At 37.5% G+C, this 16726-nt stretch overlaps 4 protein-coding genes across 6 annotated transcripts; 3 read left to right on the top strand and 1 right to left on the bottom strand.

Moving 5' to 3' along the window:
- Positions 1-2389: 2389 nt before the first annotated feature.
- LOC145139286 (uncharacterized) lies at positions 2390-3462 on the top strand. Its single transcript, XM_079073166.1, has 2 exons — positions 2390-2560; positions 2800-3462. The coding sequence occupies exons 1-2, from the start codon at positions 2390-2392 to the stop codon at positions 3460-3462; spliced, it is 834 nt and encodes a 277-aa protein (XP_078929292.1).
- A 130-nt stretch (positions 3463-3592) lies between these two features.
- On the top strand, positions 3593-5228 carry LOC145139285 (uncharacterized). Its single transcript, XM_079073165.1, has 2 exons — positions 3593-4238; positions 4771-5228. Exons 1-2 carry the CDS (start codon positions 3593-3595, stop codon positions 5226-5228), a joined length of 1104 nt encoding a protein of 367 aa, XP_078929291.1.
- A 1502-nt stretch (positions 5229-6730) lies between these two features.
- On the top strand, positions 6731-7788 carry LOC145137535 (uncharacterized). The gene is made up of 4 exons (XM_079071667.1): positions 6731-7090; positions 7200-7310; positions 7410-7490; positions 7567-7788. Exons 1-4 carry the CDS (start codon positions 6887-6889, stop codon positions 7639-7641), a joined length of 471 nt encoding a protein of 156 aa, XP_078927793.1. The 5' UTR covers positions 6731-6886; the 3' UTR covers positions 7642-7788.
- Positions 7054-12092, bottom strand: LOC145137534 (Galactose oxidase/kelch repeat superfamily protein). Of its 3 annotated transcripts, none has more exons than XR_013721104.1 (17): positions 11948-12092; positions 11747-11844; positions 10929-11067; positions 10782-10810; positions 10585-10681; positions 10421-10476; positions 10213-10320; positions 10068-10124; positions 9777-9868; positions 9607-9691; positions 9345-9497; positions 9180-9247; positions 8733-8897; positions 8543-8655; positions 8399-8477; positions 8216-8328; positions 7054-7362 (listed from the first exon to the last, which is right to left on the bottom strand). XR_013721104.1 is itself a non-coding variant. In XM_079071666.1 (16 exons), exons 1-16 carry the CDS (start codon positions 12007-12009, stop codon positions 8269-8271), a joined length of 1461 nt encoding a protein of 486 aa, XP_078927792.1. In that variant the 5' UTR covers positions 12010-12092; the 3' UTR covers positions 8084-8268. The 3 variants fall into 3 exon arrangements, 1 of the variants encoding a protein (XP_078927792.1); XR_013721105.1 differs by lacking the exon at positions 7054-7362 and adding an exon at positions 8084-8126; XM_079071666.1 differs by lacking the exon at positions 7054-7362 and having other exon boundaries at positions 8084-8328.
- Positions 12093-16726: the final 4634 nt, after the last annotated feature.

The raw sequence follows: 16726 nt of genomic DNA, 5'->3' as shown, positions 1-16726 counted from the left end.
ATGATCGCTAATATGAAGCAAACCACCTCATTCGAGTCATTGAGACATTTTTCGTCCTAATAGACCTAATTAGAGGAGCCTCACAAATTGGTTCATCATTGACACAAAGCTTTTTATGAAACTTGAGGTCAAGAATTATTTTCTTAAGAAACTGTAACCCATTAACCATAATGATTCATCTTGGAGGCAAGTTTATGAACTATTATCGAAAAAAATACATAATAAATTGTGCGAGGTTTTTTTGGTATGTAAACTCCAATGAAGGAATTCTGGCGAAGAAAGCAAGCAACGACGAATGTAAGAGACGATACGACTTTCTTTGTCTCTGATGTTCCAGATAATGCAAATAAAGTAGATCTATGGAGGCGATTCACAAAATATAGGGAGATATCAGATGTGTATTTGGGAACAAAGAAGAGATGGAATGGGCAGAACTTTGCATTCGTCCGATTCAGGGGAGTTTGCGACATCCCTGGACTAGAGATGAAACTCAACGGTATTACATACAACGGGAAGAGGTTGATGATGAATGTATCCAGGCAACTCAGGAAGTTGGCCCCACAGAAGACAAATAAGAAATGGAATAAACAGCCAAAGAGGGCTGAACCTAAACTCGGATTGAGAGATCATCGTTCTTATGCAGATGTAATCAGACCTAAGTCTAATTCATCGTAAAATGCACCGGAGCCGCCAATCCTTCTCAAACAGGATCATGTGAATTACTCTTGGCTTAGGAAAACTACACTCATTGCTAAAGCCATCTCCCTTTCACACCTGGGTCATCTCCCCAAACTCCTTCAGGCCAAAGAAGAACAGGCCCTTGAAATCAAATACATTGGAGGGCTGAAGGTTTTATTATGTTTTGATAACTCAATTGAGGCAAGGAGTTTTCTTGAAAATAAACAAAGATGGGCAAACAACTTAAAATGGGTTAAACCTGGAGAGAGCATAGAGCAAAATTTTGAACGGGTGGCATGGGTGAGAATAGTGGGGCTTCCGTTGATACTTTGGGGATATACAAATTTTGAAGCAATTTGTCAGAAGTTTGGGAAGATAATTGCTCCCTTCGACGATGTGTATCACAGGGTAGACCTGTCCTGCGTGAAAATCGGTATCATTACAACAAGGAGAACCAGGATAAATGAAGAAGCCGTGGTAGCCACTGATGATCATATAATCAAAGTTGGAGTTGTTGAATTTGATGAGGATTGGTTCCCATTCCAATTCGACCCATCATAAAACTTTTATGAGGGGCAATTCAGTGATGAAGAAGGGGCAAACTCAGGGGATGATGAAGGTGTATCCGAAACATGGATGGAAGTAGGGGACGAAGAACCAGAAGAAGGGGAGATCCTAATGGGAAACCAAAAAAAAAGCAAAATCAAAAAGAGCACCAGAGTGACCGGAAGCAGTTGCCGGAGAAATCACAGGTGGTTACCGAAGACACAAAGGATCCGACGGCAACCCCTAGCCAGAATGTGGAAGATCAAAGGTTGCAAGGTAATGAAACGTTGCATGCACTTAATTCATCTGTTGGGAATATGAGTACATTAAATGCAAATTACCAAAGAGCCCCTATTACCCCAAGTGTGATTCTGGAAGATGAACCCCCCACGTGCAGAATTAATTTTGAACTAGATGGACAGATAAAACCAAACGGTTGCCTTGGGCCATTCCCGTCCCCTTGCCATATGGCCCAATTCGATGGCATGGATCAAATATCAATTATTGGGGGATCAGCTGCAAAAAAAGGAAACGTTGCAGTCGTATAAGCACAGAGCAATCCTTCAACCCCCAAATCTCCACGATACCTCTTCCAGACCATGGCAGTCAATCGCCAATCCGTGATGATGGAGGAGATGACCCATCCATTGACCTTAATAGAAACGCGGAAGACATGCGGTCCCCGGATGGTGTTACGGAAGGTACCTCCTTCAACTCAGAAATAGAGAGAACTGTCAACATTGGTAGAAAACTTGGATTTGAAATTGATGAAGGAAATCCGGTCTTGTTGGAAGTCATGGGTGAACTTGGTGAGAGAAGTATTCCTCGATGAATTGCTTGAGTTTAAATATAAGGTGTATTGGTGAAGCCCAAAAAGTCACCTGGGTGAGAAGGCTCAAAAACAAATACAAGGTTTCATTCTTCGGGATACAAGAGACCCAACTGATGGATTCTGAAAAGATCGATGTAGATGAGTGTTGGGGTACAACAGATTTCGATTATGCTGCAACACACGCATCAGGTAGGTCGGGGGGAATTTTAAGCATTTGGGATGTTCGATGTTACGGAGGTAATTAGATCTCGTCACTACCTAATTACAGTCGGTACTTGGTCGGGTATCCACGAGAAGGTCACTATCTGTAACGTCTACGGGCCCCAGGCCCCGATGGAGAAAAGAAAGTTATGGGATGAGTTTTTGGGAATCAAACAAGAGATTGGGGGATTTTGGATATTACTTGGGGACTTTAATACTGTTAGAAGCCCGGATGAAAGATACAACTCACAATTCAATCATTCAACAGCATACTGGTTTAATCGATTCATTGGGGAAGCTGGTGTAAAAGACTTAAGGATGGGGGCACCGCTACACTTATTTCTGTCAATCGGAGCCAGAAATGAGTAAATTGGACAGGTTTCTGATCTCCCCAGGATTACTCAACCATTTCCCAAAATATGTGTGGTGGCTGTTTCACGTGAACTGTCTGACCACTGCCCAATTATTTTGCAATCGGTGAGCGACGATTTTGGCAAGACCCCATTCAGATTCTTCAATTCCTGGATGAACCGTTCGATCAGGTGGTATCTAAAGCTTGGGAATCTTTCGTTGGGTACGGGACGCACGACAGATACCTGGCTGCAAAACTCAAATTTCTAAAAAATGAAATCAAAAAATGGAGGGCTGTTGATTATCCAAAGGAGGTAAAAGAATTGCAAAGACTAAAACTCAGGTTACAGGAGCTGGATGTGGCATATGAATCCCGTGTATTATATGCATCGGAGATTGAGGAAAGGAGAGTGGTGTTCCAAAAGATAGTTGAGCATGAAAAGATCGATGCACTTGATGCAAAACAAAAGGCAAGGATAAGATGGGCAGTTGACGGAGATGAGAACACTAGTTTCTTCCACTCTTATGTTAAATGCAAACAACAGAAAAATCAGATTCACGGGTTGGTTATAAACGGTGAATGGAACACAAGTGCAGCCACAATAAAACAGGAGGTACATAGATTTTTTAAAATGAAGTTCCAGGAGAATTGGCCTACTAGACCAAAACTGATTAATTCTAAGTTTTATGTTCTGGGTTCGGATATAAGTCATAACCTTGAATCTCCTTTTTCTATGGAGGAGATCAGGATAGCTGTTTGGGCATGTGGCGGAGACAAGGCTCCTGGGCCTGATGGATTTAGCTTCAAGTTCATAAAAAAAATATTGGGACTAAATGAAGGAGGACATATTTAGATTTGTTATACATTTTGAACAACATGGGGAACTTAGCCCAGGATGTAATTCCTCCTTCATTACTCTGGTGCCAAAAGTTAAGGACCCATTAGTTATTGGTGATTTCCGGCCGATTAGTCTAACTGGGAGCATGTATAAAGTTATAGCAAAGGCTCTTGCCATCCGGCTCAAAAGGACTATTGGCCATAACATAGATGAGGTCCAATCGGCCTTTGTTGAAGGCAGAAACATTCATGATGGGCCGATAATTGTAAACGAATTATGTTCATGGGTGAAAAAAACAAAAAAGAAAATACTTCTCTTTAAAGTAGATTTCGAGAAAACCTTTGACTCGGTTAATTGGGAGTTTTTGGATTCTATAATGGAACAAATGGGGTATGGATCAAAATGGAGGACGTGGATCATGGGGTGCCTCAAATCCGCTAGGGCATCGGTCCTAGTAAATGGTTCTCCTACAGTTGAGTTCGATCTCGGGAAGGGGTTACGACAAGGCGACCCACTCTCTCCATTACTCTTCATCATGGTAATGGAAGGGTTGAATGTTGCTATGAAGTCGGCGTGTGATAAAGGAATCTTTAAAGGGGTCCGGATACCACGAGAAGATATGACAATTTCACATCTTTTTTATGCAGATGACGCCTTGTTTGTTGGAGAATGGAGCAGATCAAACATACACAATCTAGCCCGGATACTGCGTTGTTTCCAAATTGACTCAAAGTTAATTTCCATAAGTCCCGAGTGCTTGGAATTGGAGCATGCCCCAATGAAGTACAAAGGTGGGTTGTGCCACTTGGGTGCGAGCCGACATCACTTCCGTTTATCTATCTAGGAGTTCCAGTGGGAGCGAACATGAATCTTAAGCGTCATTGGGCGTCGGTGATTGAACGTTTCCATCCAAGCTATCTACATGGAAGGCAAAAACTTTATCCTTCGGTGGAAGGCTGACCCTAGTGAAAGCAATGCTGGGAAACCTTCCAACATTCTATCTATCAATGTTTGTTGCACCCATCGGGGTACTAAATACACTGGAGGGCATCAGGAAAAATTCATTTCGGGAGGTGCTGAGGATAGAAAAAAAAATACACTGGGTTGCATGGGATAAAATAATAGCCTCAAAGGATATGGGACGATTGGGTGTGGGCTCGATCAGGGCTTTGAACCTCTCTCTATTAACCAAATGGTGGTGGCGTCTGAGAACAAACCCCACGACGAGTTGGGCCCGTGTTATTAAAGGAATTCATAACCTCAACACTAAGCCCTCCAATATTATATCTAATAAAACCATTACGGGAGTATGGAACAATATAGCCGGTATTCGGCATGCCTTGAGAAATATAGGAATAAATTTGGAGCATGTGATTAAAAAGAATATTGGGAGAGGAGATGATATTATGTTCTGGTTGGAGCATTGGATTGGTGGCGAACCTCTAAAATCTGCTTTCCCAGGGCTGTATCAACTGGAAAAGAAAAAGAGATGCTTGATTGTAGATAGAATTCGAGATGGTGGTCCCTCGTGGGATTGGATATCGCATCCACAAAACGATGTCCACTTAGAAGAATTACATAGTATTGTGGCAATGATTGGGTCCTTCCAGCTGCAAACCTCAAACGATGGATGGAAGTGTGGTATCACAGTTGATGGCGAGTTTCAGGTGGCTGCTCTAAGAAAAATAATCGACAAACCTCAAAACCAGGTAATGATGAACCGGGTGAAATGGATTCGTGAAGTTCCTATCAAAGTTACATGTTTTATCTGGAAAGCATAGCAAAAGCGTATCCCATCGTTATGTGCGCTTAGGCATAGAGGTGTGGATGTGGATTCGGTGATGTGCAGCTACTGCCTAGCAGATGAGGAAGATTCTGACCATATCCTGCTGCATTGCCCATTTGCGAGAGAAGTCTGGGGTTGGGTAATGAAGTGGTGTGGCATTCCAGTAGTACAGGTACCAACAATTGGAGATTTAGTTGAGTATTTGGCAGATTTTGGGAAGAATAAAGATCAAAAAAATAACATAGTCGCTATATGCTACGGGACGCTATGGTGGATTTGGAAGGCGAGATGTGACAGGGTACTTAAAAACATACGTTCGTCCCCAACAATGGTGGTAGATACTATTAAGTCTCAGGTGTTCGTGTTGATCAAACATATGAGAAAGAATTGTAATTACAAATGGGTTGATTGGTCCATATCTCCTTTTATCTATATGTAAACTTTTGTACTTATTCTCCTGTTTCCTGTGCGTCTAGTGACTTGCTAGGCGGGCGGGGGCGGGGTTTTTAATATATTTTTCGGTTCAAAATAATAATAATAATAATAATAATAATAATAATGGTAAAGTAAAATTCGTAGATTTATTAGATATTGAGTTGTTCTCTATTCATGAAATAGATGCAATCATGTAAGAGTTACGATATCGAGAAGAAACCCACGCCACTATAAGATATTTATGTATCAAATTTTACATATTCATAAAATGACATAGATCTATGCTCGTGATAGAATATTCCAAAAAACATACTATAACTTTTCTTTGCTAAAATTGTTTTAATTTAGAAGAAAGGAAAACTCAACTTTTATACAAGTCATAAGCTAAAATTCATCCGAATCTTAGATACAAAAATATATTATATTAAATATACATGTTTACACTACCCGATTATATAGAAAATATACAAAATTATAAACATTTGATAAATTTACAAGCTCACAATACAATGATCATTTGCGAAGTAAGAAAGGCATGGCTCGTGTTGTTTTAAAGTGTTTTTATATTTTTTTTTCAGTGAGGCATTTTAACAAACGGAAATATACTATTTTCTATATTTAAGATGCATGTTACTTAAAGTAGCTAAGTGTTTAGAATCGGCTAGAGCCAGCTTCTTCTGTTCTGGGTTGCAAATCTTGACGATAAACGTATGTCTTGTGTTAAAGGGAAGCTTGTTCTTTTATAAATAAATAAATAAAACATTTTTCTTTATTTCTTAATTTAATATTATTTAATTTTCTAATTACATAGTCTAGAACAGAGATAATAAAATCACCCATAAGCTACTAACCATCATATGAATTACGTCATCTTGGTCGAGTTTCTTTTGTTTTATTTTTCTCAACACTTCCGTTAAATTATATATATGCCATATAAAATGTTATATGAAATATATAAAGTGAGAAAGCATAATGGATATAATAATAAAGTGAAGGAGGTCAACACTCAACAAACTTTGCTCATGCTTAAAGCAAATGTTAGTTTGGTTTGGTGATTGCATACAAAAATTGTGATCCAGATAGACTCACTCCAGAGAGAGTTTTAAAGCAAAAGCAATAAAGGCTACAAAAGCAAAGGAAATCAAAGTCCAAAAATATCACACACACACACACACACACAAAGTAACATCAGTGCAAAAAGAAAAAGAAAAAATCGAAATGAAAAACTTAGCAAATATGGGGAGTGGTGTATCAGCTTCAGGGGATGAGAACGATGATGAAGATATTTCAAAATCAGCTTTTGCGTCATTTCAAGCAAGAGAAGAAGAAATCGAGAAAATGAAAATGCAAGTCAAGGAAAAAGTTGAAATGAAATTAGGCCAAGCTGAAGAACAAACCAGACGCTTAGCTCAAGTTTGGGAAGTAAGCCCCACAAAAACTTTTTAACATGACATTTTTTTATAAACTTCTAATGTTATTTTTGGCATTATTTATACATTAAAGATTTTTTTTGTAAAATGAAATGTATCAGGAGCTTGAAGTTTTGACAGATCCAATGAGGAAAGAAGTGGCATCAGTCCGAAAGAAGATAGATGTGGCTAACCGTGAGGTCAGATCGCTCGGGCAAAGCTGCCAGAAGAAGGTATGGCTGCCCGACTGACTGCCCGCCCGCCCGCCCACCTTCTTTGATATATCTGGTAAAAAGTTATTAATATTGATTTATAATTTGACATGAAAACAGGAGAAAGAGTATAAAGAAGCATTGGACACTTTTCATCAAAAGAATAACGAAAAAAACCAACTAACTGCCACATTAGTCGAGGTAAATTCAATTATTTAAGCGATTTATTTGTTAATATTCTAAATTTATTTGATGATTCATGAATTGACAATTTCAGTTGGTGAAAGAAAGTGAGAATGTGAGGATGAAGAAACTTGAGGAGCTCAGCAAGAACATTGATCCTTCATGCTGATTATATATTATTATATGGATCGACTTACAAATTTTTTTTTTTTTTTGTTTCAACGTTAATGTTTTATGTGTTGTATGTTTGATTATGCTTTGCTTCTCATAAATGATTCATTTGTAATTTGCAAATAAAGAATTTTTCTTCAAATAATTACTTATCCACATATCGTGCAAACATGAAAACATAAGCAAGTTAGAATTCAAATGGGTTACATGCAAGAAACAGCGTTTATTATAAAATCCCACTTTCCTTTCTTCCTATTACAACATTCTACTTTAAAAATCTACCCAATTATATTAATTTTCACTACTATAATTGGATATACTTTTCACAATATAAGTGGGTATATTTCAAAGTATATTGTTTTAGAAAAAAAAAAAAAAGTTGAAAAGTAAAATGTTGTAATACAAAGAAAAGAAAGTATGATGCTATTATAACACACAAATAAATGAAAGTGCATTGCTATTTCCTGCATTGAAACCAATTCACTGGACAAACATATAATGTGCATTCATTCATATGAGAAGAAATGAGAATTCCAGTTCAAAAACTACCAAGGGTAGAAAAGGAAACTCACAATACAATTTGGATAATTCTTCTTCTATACAGACGATCCCTCAACATCATTCTTTAATCCAATGGAAGCTGTTTGTACTCTGTCAACAGATTCGGTATATCGCTCATCCGTAACTGAATATTAAAAGGACATATGTTATTTACAAAATAAAAACTAACAAAAAATAAATGATAAAAATATTACCTGAGAAGCATTTGTAATATGATAAAAGCGATAGGCATCTTTCTCATTCTCAGACTGTAAATTTGATCCAACCTTTGCTCTGCCATAGTTGAAGAAGTAAGTTTCACTTATAATAAACAAATCAATGAAGATGTAAAATCTTACAAGTGATGGCGAGTAATCAGACGTTTGTAGTCGCGCAATAAGGGGTTAAGCTCCTTCAGAGGTATTGATTTTGGGGAAGAATTTTGCCAATGTTCACGGAGTGCATCAACAGCCTGTCGTAATTATTATAATATATTTCAGTCACATATGACAAAAAGAGAAATAAAAAATCTAAATAAGGATATCTGACCTGTTTATTATTAAATGATTTATTTCCATTTATCCTTGATGCTAGTTCAAGAAATTCTTTATCTTCTGATTCATGAACAATTTGAAGATTGTGACCAGTAAACGAAACAGAAATATTCAGTCTCTTTTGCAGCTCTGAGATAGCCGACCCTTCCATGTCATTTTCCTGAAACCATGTTTTACATATCAACACTTGTGTTTGTATTATTCATAAACGAAAGGGTAAAATGGTCATTTTGTCACGTACAGACAGTTTGGCTTATTTACTCTAAAAAACAAACAGAAAAACATCATTACTCATTTCAGCCACTTTACCTTACAAGTACCTAATCGTTTTTTGGACTCAATAGACCACTAACTTTGTTTTAGTGTGTACTCTAATTGAATTCAAAAAACCGATTAGGGACTAAATGAGTCAAAAAGTGAAAGTTTGTTGCTAAACTGATACCTTTGTTTCAGATTGGAAGTCATTGCGGGTCTCATGAATTACTTCTGATCGCTTTGAAATAGGATCATCTAAGATTTAATAAATAAAATTCGTGTGAGAGATAAGGTAAAACAAAAGGATAGGATAATTTGAAAATATGAAAAGTAATAAATAAATATTAAATACCTTCAGGAACTAACCACCATAGATCACCAAATGTGAGTTTTCCATCAAAGCCACCAAATAAGAGATAACGTGAGCCAATACATGTCATGGAGTGGTAAGCACGTGCAGCAGGAGCTTCAGTATTAGTTGCAAGGCGTTTCCACTGCACAGACACTGATAATAAAACACAATAACCCAACACACCATAAAAAAATCTATAAAAATAAATGCATATATATATATATTTTTAAATCTTATGTGAAAATGACTGACACTGACTCACCCCTGTCTAAAACAACACAGTCATTGTAGTAGACATCATAGCGACTCAACCAACCACCGGTTCCATGGCCTCCAAACATGAGAAGCTGAAAAAGATATAATTTTTTTTTTAAATAATGATATTAATAATAATGTTAATAAAAGTTGAAATTTGAAGAAAAGGAGACTAACATAGTGGCCTCCAGAGGTGACAGTATGCCCGCATCGGGCAGCCGGAGCTTGCCCGGGCAGCTTTAACTGTGTCCATCCAGGAGCTTCGTTATCTTCCTTACACAAACAATTTAAAAGAGAAACTATTTTAGTATTAAGACAATATTGGTATAATTGACTAATATTATGAATTTTGTTTTACAGGAAGTGAGGGTAAAATCGTCATTTAGTCTCGTTCAGAAGGTTCATTCAGTCTAGAAAAGTAACAGACCTTATGTATATAGCATTTTATCCAGACATCATTACCCATACCTTCTTCAATGAGACCCTTTAAAGCCCATAAATCACCCATGATTGGTCCTCCACCTCCTGCCAAAAGATCAATAGAATCATCATTAAATAAATAAATATTATGAAAAAGAATAGCAAAAAAAACAGGCATTGAATTTGAGGTCACCTCTGCCACCATATACAAGCAACCGTTTCTCAACCATAGTGGCTGTATGACCACACCTTGGTGGTGGCAATGTTCCTGTAACTGCTAACTCTCTCCACTCCAATGACACTATTTAAGAAACATAAAACATAAAGACAATATTCATCATCATAATAGTAAACACATAAATAAAAGTAAAAGGATAAGATGTTTAAGACAGAAACATTACTTGTATCCAAGACAAATACATCAGATAACCACTTTTTACCATCCCATCCACCATACCTACAATAAGCATGTAAGTATGTAACTGATGTAAGTCCCATTATTATTAAGGTATGTATGTACATATGGGGTAACAAATAGGGAATAATGGTGTGTAGCAATTCTGACATTACTATTTTATGGTTCCCAATGGCTGAAGCAGCAGCAAAATCTCTTGGTGAAGGTAAATCACCAAAGCTGGTAAGTTCAGACCATTGCCATATATCTGGACATGGAATTCAATGTGAATGAAGTATGCATCTTGATCTTTGGTGAAAAGTGAGTTGGAATTAATAGTTAAAATAAGTTTATAGTTAATAAATTACCAGTATCTAGGACCCAAAAGTCTCCCAATCTGCATGTTCAAGTATTTTTGTCAGTAATTTGTGAGTAACAGTAAATAAATTGGCAGAAAACACTGGTGATTTTTTATTTTTTTAGTTTTTGTAATGGCCTAAAAAGACAATTATAACCTTTTGGTACCAAGTCGCCCTCCAAAAACAAACATATGGCAGTCGATTGCAATGGCAATATGAAATGCTCGAGGACTGGGCCCCGTTTGGCCATCTGAACCACTACCTGTGCACTGAGGCTGAAACCATAACTTATTCTCTGAAACATTAAAAAGGAAAAAATTTATTACTTGATGAAGAATTTCTGAATAATGTTTATCAGCTTAGAAACCAGCAATACTTGTTGGTTGCATAAATGAGAAAGTTATATTCACATCCATACAAGAGGATTTCTGTTCCATTGATTGCTAAAGAAGAACAAGATTCAATCTTTTCAATGACTAGTCAGCATATGCTTGGGAAGTAAAGGTCCATAACTATTGATGGTTTCTGAATCAACTTAAAAATCATTCAACCTGGTAATGTGATGATCAAATCTGACACTATCCATTAATAGTCAAAGATAAGCTTATTTCCAAAACTTAATTCCTCATTTGTTGAGGCTCATAAAACAATAAGCATACGAATATCACTAGATTTTGGTAGGGTTTAACAATGAGTATACGAATTTTACTAAAATCCACAAGTAAATTCGTTTCACATTCGTATATCTTTGTCTCCTTTTACTTTTTTCCTTGTATATAGCAAGATTACATGAATGAAATGGATGTAAATATGCCATTAAACATTCACGCTACTGGCCACATGCAGTTACATAATTTGCAGAACTGATTTGCAAATGAGAATTAGAATCAGGCATGATAATAGCCACGAGAATCTAAATATCTGAAATTTCGTTAATTACTGGATGATAAAATCATAATCAAAGAAGTAGATACCGATGTCGTATACAGAGATGTCATCGAGGAAATTCTTATCGACAAGACCACCAAACACTATGATCTTAGACTTTCCAATATTGACTGCGGTGTGGCCACTGCAATAATGATCAATTTACACGATTCATTTCCAAAATTTCATCCGATAAAGAACAGGCGGCTTTAAGTCAAATAAATTGGAGAAGAGAGCGACTGTTTTACCTCCGAGGAGTAGGAAGAGGTCCACCAAAATCGGAGGGCGAAGCTCGAACCCAGTGATGCATTGCTGTCTCTCTCCCCCTCTCTCTCAGATCCGAAACTATTCAATCGGAGCTTTAACCGCATAGCTAAACCGGGCTTTATACAAGACCGTGTCGTATGAAACCTGAAAAATGTGATTTTAAGTTTTTAACATACCGATCAGTTTTCTAATATTACGATAGATTTTTTAAGTAATCTAACCATAAAAACTTTTTGTATTTGAAAAAAATAATAATATTTAATTAAATTTTATAAAACAGCTAATTTCTTCCGAATATGGTATTCCAAAGTATTATTTATGACCTTTCCAAAGTTGTAGACTTAAGGGTTTAAACTTTAAAGTGTAAAGATTTGAAAGTCAAATCTTTTAGGATAATTATTAGTGACCAAACAATTATCCCTAAGAGTTCAGAAAATCATTCCCTATAAATAGAGAGGTTTATGGTTGTATTCGATGATGAGTTTTTCATTAGAAAAATCTTTAAAAAATCTTCAACATGTTCTCATTCCTGAAACCCTAGAGAAATCTTAATTACGCGGCGCGTCCGCAGTGAATTCAGATTCAATGTTATGCATTCATGGTGTTTGTTATTTGGGTGAAATCAGATGTTGTTGATCTGGTCCTTGGGTGCGATCTGGAAGAAGAATTCTACGTTGGACTTTTAACAATCATTTCTCATCAAAATCTAAAGGATGTTCAAAGAACTACAAGCGGATGGTTTCGTTATTCCTTCATGTTTGTTTTATTGCAATTAATTGGTTGAACTTGGTTTCAACTATTTATTATGAGGTTAATTTTGTATTGCTTCTTATATGTGCCTGTATGGCATTTAGATCTTTCATAACCCAACAGGGGTATCAAAGGTACTTGTTCACGTATATTGCACTTAGATTTTTATTTTGTTTGTTTTAACGAATTTTCGTGTTAGTAATTTGAGTAGATCAAATTGTAAAAGGGTTTAAACTGTTTTTAATGGCTTAGATTTATACGAAAAAACGAATTAGGTTTTTGTTTTTTTGATTACGTGGTGCGTAAGCGACGTAATGTCAAAAACCTTAATCACATATCGTGAGGCGGTTGGTAAGTTCTGGAGATGATATTGTGCCAGTGGGGCACAACTCATAGGCTCTCCTACGCATTACATTGGTCACTGTTTACAGAAGTATGTTTTCATTTTTCTAGTATGTTTTGGTCACTCTTATGTATTTGACTCGAATCTCATACAAATTTGTCGGTTTTACAAAGCTTGGATATTGTTTGCTTGTTGTTTTAATTGTTTAATTTTAATTATTAATTAATTCATAAAATTGTGACATTGTTGTTTGGATGATTCCTCACATTTGAGATCATAGGCACAATTCTATGTCGGCTTGCTTTCAACTTCATGATTATTAATTTAATATAAAAATTGCAATCTAAGTTCAAAATAATTATTTGTTTTGAATTGTATGGAACGATACACTAAGTCTCGACTTGACCTATGTGTTATTTGTTTAGTTGTGTTTTTTATCTTTGTGATCTTCATGTAATTTATTTTCTTTTGTAATATGTAATTTTATTTTAAATTATAATTGTTTAGTTAAGAAATTTGTATTAGAATAGAAAATTATAATTTATTGAAAACTTAAGACCAATAGAATGATCGAGGAGTTTGGAGTCCCATTGTGCTCTTTCTAGCATCAAGTTTTGGTGGTTGTTCAAGTAGGAGCTTTTTGGGCATCAAGTTTTGGTGGTTGTTCAAGTGGGAGCTTTTTGGAAAGAGTGTCAAAGTTCGTTAAATATTGGTAATATATTTAATAATAGCAGGGTATTTTTAGGTTGCCATCATGATCTATTTGAGTATAAATATTTTTGGTGAAATTAGTTTATTAATTTGTCATTGCTTGATAAATTAAATAGAAATTATTTTGGAATTAATTGGTAATTAGTTAATTCAAATGGGTTTGAATATTAACTAATTAATAGTTAATTAATTGGAATATTCCAGAAACCCTAAAGGATATGGAGGTGGACGAGCTTTAGTATATATATCTCATATGGGTTTGGAGTTGCTTTGGGGCTAAACATTTGTAGCCTATAAATAGGGTGCTAGAGATCACATCCTATTGCTCATCCCTTGGCTTTGAATTCTCAGCTTTCTCTCTTCTTCCTCATACTAGACAAAAATCTTAACTCTCTCTTGGGTTTTTAGAATTCGATCATCTCTCCTAGTTATTTTTCTTTTGCTCTTTGGTGTTCTTGAGTGTGAACAAAAAGAGGGATTTTGGTTTGGGTTCTTTGTAACACCCCGACTCCCAGGTATAAAATCTAAAAGTTTAAAGTCATATTCTTGGACCTACTCGACGAGTTGGTTGCCCCCAACTCGTCGTGTAGAAGTGGATCAGGCCGCGTATTTTATGAGGTCTACTCGACGAGTCGGGGGACCCCAACTCGACGAGTAGGAGATGGAAAATGAAACTCTAATTTTTAGGGTTTGCACCCTATTTAAAGGACCTTAAGTCCTTTCCTCCAGCCCCTTACCACCTCTTGACGGCCAGAAGAAACCCTAATCAGTCTAGACCTTGTTCTTGAATGTTTGTGGAACTTAAAGAGTGATTTTGGTGCACTTTGTGAAGAAGGTTTGAAGTCTAAGGAGCTTGGAGCAAAGAGAAGCTTGTGGATCTGACTCTACTTCATATTGGCATCATTTTGAAGGTAACAAGTTGTTATCTTGACTTATCTTTAGCTAGATCTCCTCATGCAAAGGTTTAGGGCCATTTATAGCATATTTGTGAGTCAATTCGGGTATTAGGCATGATCTGAAGTTGTAATTTCAGATCTGGACTCCTCTTGGTCCCTATAGTCATAAAGTTATCAGATTTAGCAAGCATTAGCCCTTCTCTTTGGGTTAAACCTTTCCCTTAGCTTGGTTTTGGCATTTAGGACCATGCATGTACGTAAAGTTTGCAACTTTACGTGGAAACCATGCCCTAGGAGGTTAGATCTGCAATATGGAGCTTTTGGGGTAGCTTAAAAACGTCTGGATGAGAAATGGACTGAAGGGACTCGACGAGTCGCATAGCCGACTCGACGAATCGGTTGAAGATTTCCTGTATTGGTTCTGCATGAACTCGGCGAGTCATTAAGAGGACTCGACGAGTTAGTTAGGGTTTTCCCAACATTTGGACCCCGCATGGACTCGGCGAGTTGTCTGGAAACTCGGTGAGTCAAGTAGGTTTTTATGATTTCCTGAATTCTTAAGGAACTCGACGAGTTGGGTCAACATGGACTTTTGACTTTGACCAAGGGTTGACCAGTTGGACTTTGAGGGTATTTTGGTAATTTGGGATTCTGATGGACTTGGTCCTATGGTGGTTATAGGTGGTTGAGTTCGTGGCTACGATTCGGGAGTTTGATCTTATCACTACAGTTCGACATCGTGAAGTGAGTTCTTCTCACTATATCAACAGGGTCTACGGCACCAAGGCTGGCCCTTTATGATTTGTATCTTGGTTATAGGATGGTTGCTATGTTAGTGATCGGTTAGATCGGTATCCTGGTTATAGGATGGTTGCCATGTTAGTGATCTGTTAGATCAGTATCCTGGTTATAGGATGGTTGCCATGTTAGTGATCTGTTAGATCGGTATCTTGGTTATAGGATGGTTGCCATGTTAGTAATCGGATCTGTTATATATTGTATGACTATCTATACTTGCTAGCTAGCGTATGATATTTATGTACACCTGTTTGTTGGTTTGGGGGATTGGGTTGAGACAGGTCCTGCTTTGTGTTGTAGGCCAAGATGCCCAGGGCAGACCGGATAGACTGCAGAACCGACTAGGGCATACTAGTACGGCCGAAGACCCGGCGAGCGGTCCGGATAGGCTGAAGACCCTAAGAGGCGGTCCAGACGTGTCGATGGCTCGGAGAGCGGTCTAGATGGACTGATGGCTCGTGAGGCGGTCCAGTCAGACTGATAGCTTATTATGCATGCTGTGTTTGTTTATATGATATGGTTACATCTGTATGGCGTTGGTATATTGGGGGAACTCACTAAGCTTTGGGCTTACAGTTGTTGATTTTGTTTCAGGTACTTCTGATAATCGCGGGAAGGTGAAGGCGTGTATAACGCCCCGTTCCTGGTATGCATTTAAAACATTATTTTTCTTCTTATTTTAGAAGCTACTCGACGAGTCAGTGGCCCTAACTCGTCGAGTAGCAGCGGGTCAGCACGTGGAGTTGGCGTGGCGACTCGACGAGTCCATATTCCGGACTCATCGAGTCTGCCAGTCTGGATGAAGCCCTAACTTTCAGGGAGTGTACCCTATTTAAACACCATTATAGCCCCAAACCAGCCTCCTTCACCTCTCAGAGACTTATTCCCGAAACCCTAGCCTCCTTGAAGTGTGTGTGAGTGATCTTTGCCCTTGTGAGGGAATCTTGGTGCATTGTTGAGCAAGAAGAAGAAGGAGAAGGTAGAAGAACTCAAGGAAGAAGAAGTAGATCCAAATTATACTCCTCTTTAGCCATCCTTTCTGGTAATAAAGCTTTCATCTTGGTTATTGTATTGCTAGATCTAGTTTGTCCCCAAATTGATGGTTTTGAGCTCAAAAACCCCAAATACCTAGTGATGAAGCTTTGTAATCAAGCCAGATCTCGGATCTAGCCTCTCTTGAGTTCCAGGAGCTCAAGAAGGCCACCTTTTTGGCAGCCATGGCTTTGTCCTAGACAAGTAACCCCCATAATAGCCAAGTTTGA

The sequence above is a fragment of the Lactuca virosa genome, chromosome 9 (genome assembly GCF_052849685.1).
Source record: "Lactuca virosa cultivar CGN04683 chromosome 9, Lactuca_virosa_CGN04683_v6, whole genome shotgun sequence".
NCBI lineage: Eukaryota > Viridiplantae > Streptophyta > Magnoliopsida > Asterales > Asteraceae > Lactuca > Lactuca virosa.
The sequence above is the reverse complement of the archived record's forward strand: the minus strand, read 5'-3'. Positions and strand labels throughout refer to the sequence as shown.

What these genes read in the sequence shown, in the direction of transcription:
- LOC145139286 (XM_079073166.1), top strand. Translation starts at nt 2,390, where the DNA reads ATGGAGAAAAGAAAGTTATGGGATGAGTTTTTGGGAATCAAACAAGAG. An exon ending in GATTCATTGGGGAAGCTGGT is followed by an intron (nt 2,561 to 2,799) that starts GTAAAAGACTTA and finishes CCGTTCGATCAG; the next exon opens with GTGGTATCTAAAGCTTGGGA.
- LOC145139285 (XM_079073165.1), top strand. Translation starts at nt 3,593, where the DNA reads ATGTATAAAGTTATAGCAAAGGCTCTTGCCATCCGGCTCAAAAGGACT. An exon ending in TGCCCCAATGAAGTACAAAG is followed by an intron (nt 4,239 to 4,770) that starts GTGGGTTGTGCC and finishes GGAACAATATAG; the next exon opens with CCGGTATTCGGCATGCCTTG.
- LOC145137535 (XM_079071667.1), top strand. Translation starts at nt 6,887, where the DNA reads ATGAAAAACTTAGCAAATATGGGGAGTGGTGTATCAGCTTCAGGGGAT. An exon ending in GCTTAGCTCAAGTTTGGGAA is followed by an intron (nt 7,091 to 7,199) that starts GTAAGCCCCACA and finishes GAAATGTATCAG; the next exon opens with GAGCTTGAAGTTTTGACAGA. An exon ending in GGCAAAGCTGCCAGAAGAAG is followed by an intron (nt 7,311 to 7,409) that starts GTATGGCTGCCC and finishes ACATGAAAACAG; the next exon opens with GAGAAAGAGTATAAAGAAGC.
- LOC145137534 (XM_079071666.1), bottom strand. Translation starts at nt 12,009, where the DNA reads ATGCATCACTGGGTTCGAGCTTCGCCCTCCGATTTTGGTGGACCTCTT. An exon ending in ATGGTGGTTAGTTCCTGAAG is followed by an intron (nt 9,248 to 9,344) that starts GTATTTAATATT and finishes ATTAAATCTTAG; the next exon opens with ATGATCCTATTTCAAAGCGA. An exon ending in AATCATTTAATAATAAACAG is followed by an intron (nt 8,656 to 8,732) that starts GTCAGATATCCT and finishes TAATTACGACAG; the next exon opens with GCTGTTGATGCACTCCGTGA.